Genomic DNA, 14,299 nt, shown 5'->3' with positions numbered 1-14,299 from the left:
TGTGTGTGTGTGTGTGTGTGTGTGTGTGTGTGTGTCTGTGCATACTCACAAGTGCATGTGCATACGTGTATGCATGCACACGTGCATAGGTGGAGACCAGAGGTCCATGTTAGGGTGTGTTCCTCAATTGCTCTTCATTCCACCTTATTCATTCTGTTTGTCTGTAGATACAGAGTCTCTCACTGCACCTGGGGCTCATACCTTCCACTAGGCTTGACGGCCAGCAAGCCCCGGGAGCCTCCCGTCTCCACCTCACGCGGTGCTGGAGTGTCAGGTGTTGCCTACTATGCCTAATTTTCTGCATGGGTTGTGGGGACCAAACTCAGGTTCTCATGCCTACACTGTTTTGACCAAGCCTTCTCCGCAACCCCTTCACAGGGTGGTTTAAAGGATGAACGAATGCATTATAAACAAAGGGCTCAGAGCAGGGCTTATGCTGTGATATGTAGGCACTCATTTAAAAAGACATCAGTAATCAAGGAGCCTCAGGAGACCATGTTTGATATAGTAAGTAGACTAATCCCCCACATCCACAAGTCAGTATTGTCTGTCCATTTGCCCATACATCCATTCACCCATTCACCTGTCCATCCATCCACCCATCCAGTCATCTGCCTGCCTACCCATTAATCTCTGCGTCCACCCATTTCTCCCTTCACCCATCTACCCACCCATCTATCCATCTCCCAATCCATCATCCCTCCATCCACCCACTCACTTATTCAACACGTATTTACTGAGCTCTTCTGTGTTGCAGGCAGAGTTCTAGGAAGCAGAGGGAAACAGGAAACACCTCAGTCCTCTAGGTACTGTCAATCTGAGATGACCTCCCCTGAGGTCACATCCAGGGACAATTTTGGCCCAAAGAGACATGTGGCAACTTCTGGGGACATTCCTTGGTTGTTGCAACTGGGGTACGGAGAGAGCTACTGGTGTCGGGTAAGCCTACAAGGCACAGAAAGGCCACAGCAACAAGGAAATGTCATGTCCTGTTGACAGCTGAGGATGAGGACCCCGGGGAAAGGGTCTGTGAGAAGTCAATTGGTCTACAGCTGGGAATGTTTGGGGCCATGGGAAGTTCCTGATGTCATAAAAGGAGAAGCTGAGGGGGAACAGGGGCCTTGGTTGGAAGGGAATCCCCAAATTCCAGTTTTGTTTAGAACAAAAAGCACATGATGTCCAAGGAATCAGAAAGTCCCCAAACCAAGCTCCCAAGCTTTCCCTCCACTGTTGACCCCATGGCCATGAAGCTTGCCGGCAGCCCCAGCTGTCTCCTTGCTGGCAAGTTCACTCCCTCAGGAAGAGGGCCTGATGTTTGATTGCAAACAACCCTCAAAATGCCACCAATCTTAGGCCATCTGGGAGAGGAGGCTTATGGAGTGCTCCACAGCCTCTCAATAGAGCCAACCTAAGGATACCTCCTGCTTAGGAGACAGCCAGGGAGCATGCACAGGTTTAAACAGCAGAGGGACCTGTAGGTTTAATCTTGGCATGTGGGAGTGGACTGACCCTAGGCACCCAAGTGTTGTGTGAGTGAGGACAGGGACACTGGAGCCAGGTCTTGGTCCTATAAGAGCTGTATGTTCTTTGGCAAGTACCATAGCATTTTTATGCCTCAGTCTCCTTATGCAAGAAATGGGTACTAGAGTAGTACCTGCTTATTAAGTCATTACAAGGACCCCATGGTTGCCATAGGAAGCATTAACACATGGTACCTGACATTGACAACATCTTGGTCATTTTCATGTCACTACAGACAGGGGACTTTACCTCTCTGAAACATGGGTTTCCTTTACCCCAAACTTTACCCCAAACTGGGTATAAGTGTTGGCCTTACTGGGCCTGGAATTTATGCAGTATATATGCTTATTATGATTTATTGAAAACTTTGACAAAGGCTTTGAAATTAGTTCTCATTTCCAACTAGAGTCGAATATCCAGAAAGGAGTGAGGCCATGCTTTAAGGAGACCTGGCGCACTGGGGTGCCTTGTCACTTACCTCAGAGGTGCTCCTGGAGAACCACAATGCCACGTTGGAAGGTGAATGAAAAGTATCAGCCCTGGGCCGGCTTCCTTCCAAAAGCCGTTTGGATCTCACTGAAGGATTCTTGTACTTCAAGCACTGGGTACAGCTGAGGGAATATTGAGAGAGGAAGGCCTCGCCGTCCCTACAGGGGTCCCTGAGCACATGCATGGATGGAAGGGGTAGGGGCTGGCAGCTGAGAGGGGCATCATCTTCTTACAACTTGTCTCTGTCCTTGGGCCTGACAGTATCGTCGAAAACGGGAACAGAAGCCAGGGCCTCTTTTCTGGCAGAGCTGTTACGAGCTCTGGGGTGAGGCCCCCATTAATCAGAGGGGGGAAAGGGGTCAAGGGCTTTTTAGGAGCCTGACCCAGAGGTCTGGCACCACCTCAACAAAGACACCAGAATAATTTTAGAACCCATGGTTTCCTTTTACACAGAAGCCACCTGCTCGGATGGTTGCTGCTGCCAAACTCACTCAGACTCCATCCAGCATCTTTCATGTCTACAGAGGCTGAGTATTCCAAGGGGGAAGCAGGGAGGCCCACAGAGTACCACCTGCGTGCCACCACTCAGATCTGAGGGGCATCAAATGAGCAACATCATCAGGTCTTGTCCAGCCTCATAGGGTAGAAGAAGCGTTCTGAGCCTGGGTCTCCCGCCGGCTTCTATGTAGGAGGGGTAGAGCCAGGCAGGGAGAGCAGAGATGGTAATTTTGGTTGGAGAGGGGGAATGTACCCAGCTATGAACCATCCACTAGGTACACTCTGCCACCATGGATGACCACCCTGCCGCATCAGGGACGCTGACCCTTCTTAAAGGATTCTATCTGAACCTGCATCCCTGTACCTTGGGGCATCAACAGGCTGTGTGATACGCTGGGGGCGCCTATGTCATCTTGAGTGTTGTTTGCCCTGATATTTAACCCAAACAATATGGGCTAATTCATATTTGAAAGATCGCTTAACACCCAGATCCTTGGGTCTAACAGGCGGAATGAGTTCCCTCCCATCTTGTCTGATCTGTGGCGTGTGTGTGTGCATATGGGGCCAAGGCCCAGAGTTCAGGTAGACCATTCCAGAGCATGCAGGACTCATCACGAGACTAGGCTCCTTCCTGCTGCCTCAAGAATGGGAAGAGGTGATGGATCTGGACCCTTTGAATTCTGACTACAACCAATGTACACATCTTCCAATCCATGGGAGTTGTTAGAACATTCCAACAATTGCAACACAATGCTGAGTCATGCTTGGCGTGGCTTAGTTTTGAGTCTTTAATGATTAGAGACCTTCAAAGTTGAAAGTACTGTGGTATGCATATACACATGTGCACATATATGCAAATACATACGCATGCACACAGAGTTCTCTACTGCTAGGGGCCTTTCAAAATTTTGGTCTTAAACATATGGGATTCAAGTAAATGTCCTCATTTCCTTCTGACCAAAAGCAGCTTAGTGAAGAAAGGGTTTATTGGCTTATAGGTTACAGCCCATCAATGGAAGGAAGCTAGGGCAGGAGATCAAGGGGAGGGGCCTACAGGCAGGAACTGAGGCAGAGATGAGGGAAGAAAGTCGCTAACTGGCTTGCTTCCAGGCTCCCGTTCAACTACCTTTAATACACAGCCTACACCCACCTGCCTAGAGTTGGTATCACCCACGGTGGGCTGGGCCCTCCTAGGTCAGTTATCAATCAAGCAAATGCCCCACAGACATGCCCACAGACCAATCCCATGAGGCTAGTTCCTTAAATAAGGTTCGTGCTCCCCAGGTGGGCCGAGCTGATAATCAAAATTAGCCAGCCCAACTAGTAAACTTCCCCCTCCCAGACTTAGTAAGAGAGGTTATTATATCATGTCTTCATTATGATGGGTACAGAGGGTTGTAAAGGGTGGGTGGGGGCATTCCTATTGCCCCTTCCCTTCTTAGCTGTACGACACGGGAGTAAACGCCAGATACACACATAAAATACCCAGTGAATGTGTCCAAGCCCCCGAGTTTGATTTTCTGTGCTCCACATGGCTTACAGGGTGGGCAGGCAGACTTCCAGTGAGCAATTCTCACCTGCCAGGCCCATCTGTTACCTTCTCCCTGGCAGCCAGGAAGTCACAAATTCGAACCCTGTGGGATCCCCGAAAGGTGCCATTGGGGCTGACGAGTGAGGGGGAAGGTGTGGAGACCCTGGCCACCTCACACTGAGATGTGAGCGGGCCTCTTGTGAAAATCAGACCAGCTGAGACTTCCCCTTGACATCAAAGAGGTTTTGGAAAGACACACACACACACACACACACACACACACACGCACGCACGCACGCACGCACGCACGCACGCGCGTGCACAAACAAATGCCACAATATGAAACGGAACTAGAAACTGAACTCCAGGGACCCTCCCAAGACATCTTTAAAAACAAAGGGAAGATAGTAAACCATAGGCTAATAACTAATCTCAATCTCACCCGTAAGCAATGTCTTGGTGACTCTGGGCAGTAACTTTCAGAAGGAACTATACAGCCCTGCCTTCCAGGTTAGGCAAAGACACAGCCCTTCAGCCCATTTGCAGAGACCAAGAGCAAGGGGCCTCAGAGATGTCCTCATACGCCTAGGTTGCATCCTGTCTGCGGCTGGGAAATGCCCTCTTTTGAAGCAGATAAAAAAAAAAGTACCCCCTAGAAAACGAGAGCAAAAGCAGAGTGAACGGAGAAGCAGGTGCCAAGGCACAGAAGTTCTTTTGTAGGACAGCAATGTCTGGTGTCTCCGTGGATTCCTCGTACACGCCGCTCCTAAGGGAATGTGCACTTCGCCAAAGAGTTTTCAGTGTTTAGTACAGAGGAGATGGCGAGACCTAGGCAAACGCCTAGAGAAGGAAATACAACCTGTGTGAAGTCATAAAAATTGACAGAGACGGAGACTGAACCTTCCCATCTTCCCATTTTAACAACTGCAGGAGACAAGGATCGCCCTTCCTCTGCTCCAGCACCAAAGTAAAATATTTTCTGTAGCCCCAGTTGCCAGTGGGGCCTGGGAACAGGGTTCGTCAGTAAAATGCTCTCCCCGCACAAGCAGGCACACTAGGGTTCAGATCCCCACCATCTAAGGACAAGAGCTGGGCTCAGTAGCATGTGCCTGTGATCCTACTACTGGGGAGGCAGAGACAGGAAGGTACCTGAAGCTCACTGGCCAAGTCAGTCTAGCCAATCAGTGAGTGCCGGGTTCACATAGCAACTGTGTCCCAAGAAATAAGTGGAGAATGACTGAGGAAGGCACCCAACACCGACTCCTGGCACCCACAGGCATGCATGTGCACACACCCCAAATAAACAGTAAACTCGAGGCAGTAAGCATCCGTCCTGCCGGCGTAAGCATTTTATGTTCTATACGGTTAACACCTATTTAAATTGGGTGTAATGGCTCTTAATTGTTTTATTCTATGCACAGCAAAGCAGCCAATTGAATCTAATATTAGTCATTCATCAGATAAAACATTTTCAGAGAAGCAAACTGCTATATTTTGCCTTCAAAGAACAGCAAGCATTTTAAATACACTTTCCCAGAGCTGGGTACTGCTAGGAAAACAGTTTAGAAATGCTACTTCAAGCAACCCCCTTCCTACAACAAGATGAATTGAAACAAATGCTTAGATCTGTATTTCGAGTGCTTTTATTTTTTTCTTCAAATGAAGCCTCTTTCTGTCCACCTGTCAAACACAGTTGTGACCCCATCAACCTAAGAGGTGGCCTCTGGGGCTGTGAAATGCGCCACCCGGCACGGATGCCCTTGGCGCGGCTGGCCTGCAGTCCTCCTTAGGATTATCCAGCTTCTCTTGCAACAGGAGAGAGGCGATGGGCCCGCTGCCAAGAGCTCTTTCAACAGAAATTCCGAAAGAAGATCCTGCGAAGTGCCGAGAGCCCAGATTTCCAGCCGTTCACTTTCTAGATTCCGTTACATAGCAACCATGCCCGCTCACACGGGCTACCCAAGTGAGTTAATATTTTGTTTAAACGATACGCTGCCTTAACCCTCTAGGAAAACCAGAGTCTGTTTCATCACAAGGCGCCAACCCAGTGGTCTCCCCAGCACAAAAGTCCCCAGCAATGAAGTGATGCACTCCCTTTATTCATTTCCAAAGGGATTTAAAAAAAAAACAACAAAAAAAAAAACAACAACTAAAAATGGACCTGAGAGTCTCTTGGTTCGGAGTGAGGATGTAAAAGGTGGCATTTTCCTGTAATCGTTTGTGCTAATATTGTTAAAGGCATACGAGCACACTCTTAATGTGTACATATGCACTTTAGCTAAAAGTGACTTACACAGTTGTATTTTGAAAGATACTCATTTCGCTCAAAGCCTCAATGTGAGAATTGACAGCCTAACTGCACCAGGCATCCTTAGGGTCTGGTCCCGCTGAGCGGCTGCAGTGCAGGCGAGACGTAAACACACGGGTGACTCTAACCTGGAAGACCAGGAGCCCAAGGGGTCCAGCTTCCATGCACCATCCTGGTGCCTTGTCAGGAAGGACAGGAGCGGAGGTGACCAGCCATACTTAAAAATGAGCTTGCCAAAAGGCAAGGCTCCCCTTTAGCTAAAGGGGTGACTAAATCAGCTCTGCTGAGGGCTTCTAGAAAAACAGTGCCAGAGTCCCCCAGAAAAACAAAATGAATGAAAGCAAAACCTCACAAAGGCTAAATGACACATCACATACACACACACACACACACACACACACACACACGCATGTGTGGACACATCTATCCCAGGATTGAGGCGCTGTTACTATAGATAAGCCAATGCCCAGTGGTCTTATACAGTAGTTTTGCATTTCTCCCACCCACCTCACCCACTTAGTCATACTAACTTGAACGGACATGTGACCCACACATGTGTTCAGTTAGAAATCATGAGCATACATTCTGATTATCTGGTCACTAAGGGCTCATTGTCCAAGTTCTGAAAACCATCAGCGGTACTGACAGAAGCCAGACCCTCCTCCTCTGTCCTATTACCTACCCATTGCCAATCATGGCCAGGCAGGCGCACAGGTTCCCACGGGCACAGGGAGCTACTGGTGGTGTGTGTTCTTAAAGACATCGAGTGATTACCAAAGCCACTTCCATGACTGTAGCCTTGTACATCTTAGTAGGAAAAAGCAATGCAGAACAAAACAGAAAAGAGAAAGGAAACACCCCCTGTTGTGCCTGTCCAACCACTTAGTCATCGTGATGCCAGTCTTCGTCTCTCACTTTCCAAGCGAAGGGTGCCAGCAAGGCACTCTGGATCCCTTCGCACACCCAGTCCACGGCGCAACCAGCACTCAGACGAAAAGTCACTTAACTTTTTCCCTGTCCAGGAACGAGAGGATGGTGGGAATGTCCCAGGATTATTTGATGTCCCTTCTCAGAAAAATGCCAGTTCTTAGGTAGTACTGGAATGTTTGAACAGCCGCCGCTTACAGAAACCAAAAGCCTTATCCTGCAGTCTGCTTTTGCCTTCTCTCACCTATGGCTCTCTCTCACATGATGACATAACCAGGGATGGATGACAAGAACAACCAGATGCCAACTGTGAAAACCCCATAGCAAACACCAGGGCCACAGCACTTTCTCGCCATTACATCATGATCAAATTACTCGCCCGATTCCTAAAGACACCCAACAGGCACCGGAAGTACCAAGTTAGGGTTTGACTTAGAATTCACAAAACTGCAAATCTTGAAGCTGCGAATCTCACAGGGCAAAGACATACCTTCCCGTGAAGGTAAGGCCAAAACAGACCGATGGAGCCATTGAAGGCATCCCCATAAAAACATTCTCTCTCAACACTCAGGAGGAGCTGTTGAGATAGCAGAACCAGAAAATCATTCTGAACCATTGAGCGTTGATACCTTACAATCCAAGTGACACATTTATACAGGTGACCCTCTTGGACTGGAGGGTTTTCTTTTCTTCTCTCCATCCCTTTGAATTTTTAGCCATTTAGATTACAATCTGAATGGTTTAAATAAACAGCGGTATTGCTTCTTAAAGGGTGATGGAGGGGAGCAGGGTGGGAGGGGAGAATGCAGGATCCTGCAAAGCTTGCTTCAGTTTTTGCTTCCCAACTCTCAGAAAGCACCATGCATGGCAGGACCACCTTATATCACACCGTTAACCCTTACTAGGGGTTCAGAAGTGTCATGTCTCAATGTCAGCACTGGCCAGCTGTCTTTTTTCCCCCTTCCTCTAAACTGCAGAGGGTCCTTCAAACAGGGGCTCCTAGCAACCCACCATTCAAGCCTTCATTCCTCCAGACAGCCATCAATCAACCTTTGAGGTCTGTGATTTCCCCCTGGGAAGCGCTCTTTTCCCTGTATAGTTGCTGGAAATGTAAAACTCCCTGCAGACCCAAGCATCCATACAGGACTGCCTGCACCATCTCAAGCCTGGAGAAAATAAACTCCAGATGCAACCCAGTCAAGGGGCTTGGCGTACATGGAGAAAAGTGCCAGCAAGTCCACTCCCCCAGGGCAGCAGAGCCCAAAGATTCCCTCGGGGGAGTCATTTAAGAGGCCATTGGAACTGGAGGGGTGTAGGGGACTGTGGGGTGAAGGCATGAAAAGTTTGCAGCGGAGCTGGGTTCTGTGTGCTCTCCAAAGGGCACTTTCCACTGACGCCTGAAAAGGACCAGGCAGCGGCGCCTAGTTCGAGCCGGCAGGGGCCGGTGTGACCGTGTGACCCCCATGCACACTGCACCCGAGTTGGCGTTAATGACAACCGTGTTGCAACTCCCAAGCTGGGGAGCATCGGGTGGACATGGTCAGGCGAAAAGGGTTATGAGCCACAGGGCAAAGCCATCTCGCTGTGAGAGTGGCGTATACCGCGGGCCCTGCTACCACTGGGACCGGTGAGCACGCTCTGGGTCCCCGCCCCGGGCGCCGGGCGCTTCCTACCTTGCGCGCTGTGCTGATGGTTCTCCATGGTCGTCGCCGCCGAGTCAGCCACCGTCACCGCTGCTGCCGAGGCGCTGGTCGCAGCTCCCGGGCCCGAGCCGGAGCCACCGCCTCCACCGCTCAATTCCGCCAGTCTCCGGTTGGTGGCTGTGAGCTCGGCTCTCAGGTTGGTCACCTCCTGGCTGGCCGACTGGACCGCCCCATCGATGCGGAGCGCGAGCTGCTTATTGTCTTCCATCATGCTCAGGATTTTGGCCTGGGGGCGAGAGAGGTGACAAAGAGCTGCATGATGTGCGTTGGGGGCGCGTGGCCGGCCGTGGCCCCGGCTCTACCTGTTGGGTCACCCTAGCGGCCCGGGTTTCCCCGCGCCCCGACCCCCGGGCACCGGCAAGCGCCGGCTCCTCCGGCGCAGGAATGACAGCGGCGCCTCCAGCCCGAGCCGCGGCGGTGGCGAGGCAGCGGGGGGAGGAGGAGGAGAAAGAGGAGGAGGAAGAGAGGAGGAGGAGCAGCCGCGAACAGCGAGACCCCGGCGGGCGGGCGGGCGAGCTGCGAGCAGAGGACACCGTGCGCCACCCGGGCCAGGCGCTCTCCGAGTGGAGCCTACCATTCGCGGCTCGCTCGGGAGGGGGCCCTGCTGGGGACCTTGGGGACCTCCTCGGCCTCGTGAGCCCCCCACCTCCGGGACACACCCCGGAGATTGGGGGAGGAGGGCGGCGCCCGTGTGAGGTCGGAGGTGGCACCCCCAACAGAAGGGTTGGGGTGCGTCCGGGGCTCCGGCCGTCCCGCTGTCCCCTCCCTGCGGCGGTGGGCAGCCCCGCCCCGGCCAACTACTGCCCGGCTCCGGGCTGGGGTCGCCGCGGAGGAGGCGATGGATGCTTAGCAGAGAGGGATGCTTGCATAGGGGGCCTCTTGGAGGGGAGCGTGGGATGGTGGGCCGAGGGAGGGGGCTGCTGGAGTGAGCTCAGGAGTGGAGTTCTTGCTTTGCCAGTTGCAGAGATGAAATGCCCAGAGGGGAGGAAAGCTGGTGGACAGTGAGCCTGCCACCTTCCACCCCCACCTCAGTGCCTGACCTGCGCTGTCCTTCCCTACCCTGGGCCATTGGTGCTGTGGCCTGCCCGCAACCCGGAGAGCGAGAATGTGTGCACCCCCTAGATGGAGGGCTAGCTTGTACCTGGTCCTAAGCTGCTTGGCTGGCCCGAACGTTAGTGGGAGTAAGGAACTGAGGCCAGAGAAGGGTTGGGAGGTGTGGCGGGGCTTTCTTTTTCTCTCCTTCTTCCCGAGGTAGGAATGTTGAACCGGGCTACCTCGGTTTACCTACTCCCCGTTCTGAGAATTGAGGTAACCTTAGCTTGCATAAGCCCTTCCTGGCTCCTTTCTCTCCCAGAGCACACACAGGCTTTGCATTTTTCAGTGGGGCCCTGGATTCCAGCCACCAGACCTTGTTACCATAGCAAGCTTCATTCCATGCAAATAGGAGGTTTTCAAAGAGCCAAGTGTAACCCCGCCAACAGTGTGCCACCATTCCAGGCCAGTCAACCTGGGGATGGGGGCCGAGAGCAAACTGCAGAAGCCAAAGGAATGCTCTAAAGGAAACTCACCCTCCAGGTTCAAGAGTTTTCCTTGAGAACCAAGTAGAAGATGGGGCATTTGTGTGTGGTTGACTCTGTAGGGGAAAGAGTACTTCTGTTTTAGGAAGAAACTGAGGCTCTGGGCAGTGTTTTGCAATTACCCATCAATCCACAAAAACCAGATGGTGAGAGGTTGAGGGTAAGTAATCCTAAAATGCCAGTTAATCCCATGTGCTTTCAGTAAACTTTTTTTGTTTTTGAGACATGGTCTCTCCAACTCACTATATAGTGGGAAATGACCTTGAACTTTTGATCCTCCGGTTCTGACTACTGAATTGCTGGCATTCCAGGCCAGTATTGAGCTTAACAGGCATGCTACATCACACCTAGATTATTCGGTGTTGGGATCAAACTTGGGGCATGGGGCATGCTATAGAAACACTACCGACCAAGTTACAGCCCCATTGGATTCTTTTATGTAGGACCATAAAGGTATATGGTTGCCCTGCCCTTTCCCTGTGGACAAGCTTTTGCAAGAGGAGTGGATATTCTTAGATGGCAGAGTGCAGGCCCCAGGGCATAGTTTTCTCCCTTCTAGCCACTTTGCTCAGTGTGGGTATTGAACCTCTGACTTTAGTATTCTTAGCTCAGCCTTGACCAAGTAGGTCGACAGATGTCTTCAGAGAGGCTGGGTGTGTTTAACATCCAGGTCCCATTCTTGGAAGGCCTTTGGGAAGAAACTAGGAGGCATCCAACCACAAGGCTCTGTGGAGCTTCTAAAGGATGACGTCACTGGGGAACCCAGTTTGGCTATACCTTCAAATGTTAAAAGTGGTGTAAGGCCCTTTAACACCAGAACTCAGGAGGCAGAGGTAAGAAGGGCTTTCTCAGTTTGAGGGCATTCTGTTCATTCAGGAAGTTCCAGGCCAGCCAGCCAGGGGTACATAGTAAGACACTGTCTCAAGACAAAGAAACGAACAAACAAACAAACAAACAAATTAATTAATTAAAGAGAAAGGTTAGTGTGGAATTGCTATGTAACTAGGCATGTCCATTCCAAACAACCTAGATAGCTAAAGAAAAATTCGGAGGGATTGCAGGAATGGTGTCGGTGTTCATAGTAGCATTGTCTGCCTTAGTCCTAAGGTGGACAGAGCTTGGCAGCCCACCAGCAGATGAAGAAACAGTGCTAGCCATCCATATGATAGAATATTATTCAGCCATGGTAAGGAGTGAAGGACAGACATGACATTCCTTATAACCATGAAACCCCAAAACACTGTGCCAGAAACAAAAGGTCACACAATGTGTGACTCTGTTCCCGTGAAAATTCAGGAGAGGTGGATCTAGGCAGCCAGAGGGCAGACAGGTGGCCGAGAGAGCAGAGCCAGAGGAGGACCTGCTCACTGAGTTATTTTAGGACTGTTGTAGGGTATGCTGAATGTTGAAGGTGTCTCGGAGCTAGAGAGTGGCTGTGTTTGCCCAGGGTTGGAAGTAGACTAAATGTCATCACGTTGTTTGCAGTGGTGCAGTGGATATCACCGTGAATGCTGAGGGCATAATAAAAGGCATGGATGGGTGGTGGTAGGGGTGCCCTAGGAGCAAACTCAACCAGACAACCAGAGAGGCTGTACACAGGTGTGTGTGTGTGTGTGTGTGTGTGTGTGCATGTGTGTGTGTGCGTGCATGTGTGTCTGTCTGCACATACCCCTTACGACATTCACCAGAAGGGCAGGGATGTGTCTCTTTGCATGTTCCCCCAGCTTTACTGTGAACTTGTGGGCTGGAGAGGAAGGTGGCTGGGCCTTTTCCTGTTTCTCTTCCCGTTCTTGTCACCTAGCCTGTAGCTGGTGCTCCATCCTCCACTGTGTCTGAGCGTGTTTGCGCAGTAAACAAACTGAGAAAGTGTTACTCATTTTCCCTCCATGGAGAGATTGTCCCACACACTGGCATCTCCACATCAAATCACAACAAAACAAACATCTCGAGAGGGAGAGAGAGAGAAGCAAGGACATATTTTGGACTTCTCTTTTCCTCTCTTTTGTGTGTGTGTGTTATGTGTGCATGGAAATGTTTACACACCCACTAGTGTGCACTTGTATGTGGAGGCCAAAGGTCAATATTCATGTCTTCCTCTCTCACTCTACATGTTACTAATTAATTAATTTATTTATTTATTGAGACAGGGTCTACTTTGACTTCCTGAACTCCAGCCTAGTGCACAGCTCCTCCCTGGGTGACCTCAAGGAACAAATAAAATAGCTGCAGAAGCAGTGTCTTCTTATGCAGCTCAGAGAGAGGAAACTTCTAGCAAGAACTGATGCTCAGTTGCTGGGGAGCTGGTCAAGGTGTTGAAGTACTTGTGTAAGCAAGAGGACCAGAGTTCAGAGTTTGGGGCCCCAGAATCCTTGCACGCGTCATGTGGAGTGTGTCAGCCTGCCTGTAATTCCAGCCTCAGGAACCAGAAGAGCAGGCTGGGTAGTGAGACTAGTCTTATCAATGAGCTCTGTATTGGAATGAGAGACCTCAGTGAATAAGGTGGAAGAGCTATGGAGGATGATTCTTAACATCGACTTTGGGCTTCCACACGTATGTGCATGCTCACCTGCACATCCACATGCGAACATGCATGTACACAGGCATGCATACCATAATATACAGATGAAGAGAGGAGGGGGAGAGAGAGAGAGAAGAGAGAGAGAGAGAGAATAGCGAGGCTTAGTGCACATCCACAGCAGACAACTCATCTTTCCCCAGAAACAGATGGGCCTTGTCACTTATCTCCAGACTGGATCCTCTAAAGGGGAAACTGTGAATAACGTCCTGGGTCCCCACCTATGTGGCTGCCTTCCTCCATGGTGTGATGCTGCTGCTTGGGCAGCAGAAGGTACGAGGCCTTGTGTCCTCTAGCTTCCTCCTTGTCTGCAGACAAATGGGGGCTAGATGCAGAAATGAGCTCCTGCCGACGCCGATGAAGGAGCCAGGAGCAGTTAACGCCATGCTTGAGAGCGTGATCCATCCTCATACTGTATCATGGGGCACATTCTAAACCACAGGTGAGGCCACAGCCTGGCACAGTCAGGCCCCTGGCTCCTCTTCCCACAGCCCTCAATTCTTCCCACCTCGGAGCAGAGCCTTCCTCTTTTTGCTGTTCTCCTGCCTAGAATATTCTCCCCCGACTCTCTGTCCCTGATTCCTTGTCATCTCTCAGATTGAACATTCCACTCTGACATTTCGTGGCACAGGTCACCGCAGATGGTCACTCGGTTTATTTACTTGGTAAACTTGAGCGACCGTGTTCTCGGATGGATCGAGAGGTAAGTCGCCATCTGTGTAGCTCGCTTGGGTAGAGGTCTTTCTGTTTCTCCACCCGCAGCCCCAGGCAGCCCCGGTTCTTCTGTTTTGTGTTGGCATTCTCAGGAATAAATATCCCTTTGGTGACATAATTTGATTACTTAGATTGCAACAGAATCCCCCGTCTAAAACTCCCCCTCTCCCACCACGTATACCCACCCTGCTGGAGTGCAGGCCTCAAGGGGTGGCTCAGGGTAGGGGGAATTCTCCTCAGTTCTGATTTTGTTGCCTAGATCACCATCGATGCTTCTCTACAGAGTCTGCGGATAGTGGAGCAAATTCATGCCCCTTGTCCTCACACCTCCACATCCACAAATAGTCTGGTTGCCCTCATTAAAACCCTCCGAATATTCAGCCGTCCCTGGGAAACCCAGGCACATCTTCCACTACAGCTATTCAGGGCTCTCAGATTCTTGCTACGATCTTGCTG

At 50.8% G+C, this 14,299-nt stretch overlaps 1 protein-coding gene across 2 annotated transcripts in view; it reads right to left on the bottom strand.

The window, feature by feature from the left end:
• Positions 1 to 14,299, bottom strand: part of Kazn (kazrin, periplakin interacting protein) — a 930,141-nt gene that overhangs the window by 357,966 nt on the left and 557,876 nt on the right. Inside the window, exons 1-2 of one of the 2 annotated variants that reach the window (XM_026781852.1) lie at positions 9,280 to 9,532; positions 8,948 to 9,203 (exon numbers count right to left, since the gene is read on the bottom strand). In XM_026781852.1, coding sequence (XP_026637653.1) covers positions 8,948 to 9,188 — 241 coding nt within the window. In that variant the 5' untranslated portion in view covers positions 9,189 to 9,203; positions 9,280 to 9,532. Of the gene's footprint in view, positions 1 to 8,947; positions 9,204 to 9,279; positions 9,533 to 14,299 lie in introns of those variants that run through there. The other variant, XM_026781851.1, reaches the window with a different exon arrangement.

The sequence above is a fragment of the Microtus ochrogaster genome, chromosome 10 (assembly GCF_000317375.1).
Source record: "Microtus ochrogaster isolate Prairie Vole_2 chromosome 10, MicOch1.0, whole genome shotgun sequence".
NCBI lineage: Eukaryota > Metazoa > Chordata > Mammalia > Rodentia > Cricetidae > Microtus > Microtus ochrogaster.
This window is presented reverse-complemented; position numbering and strand designations above follow the sequence as displayed.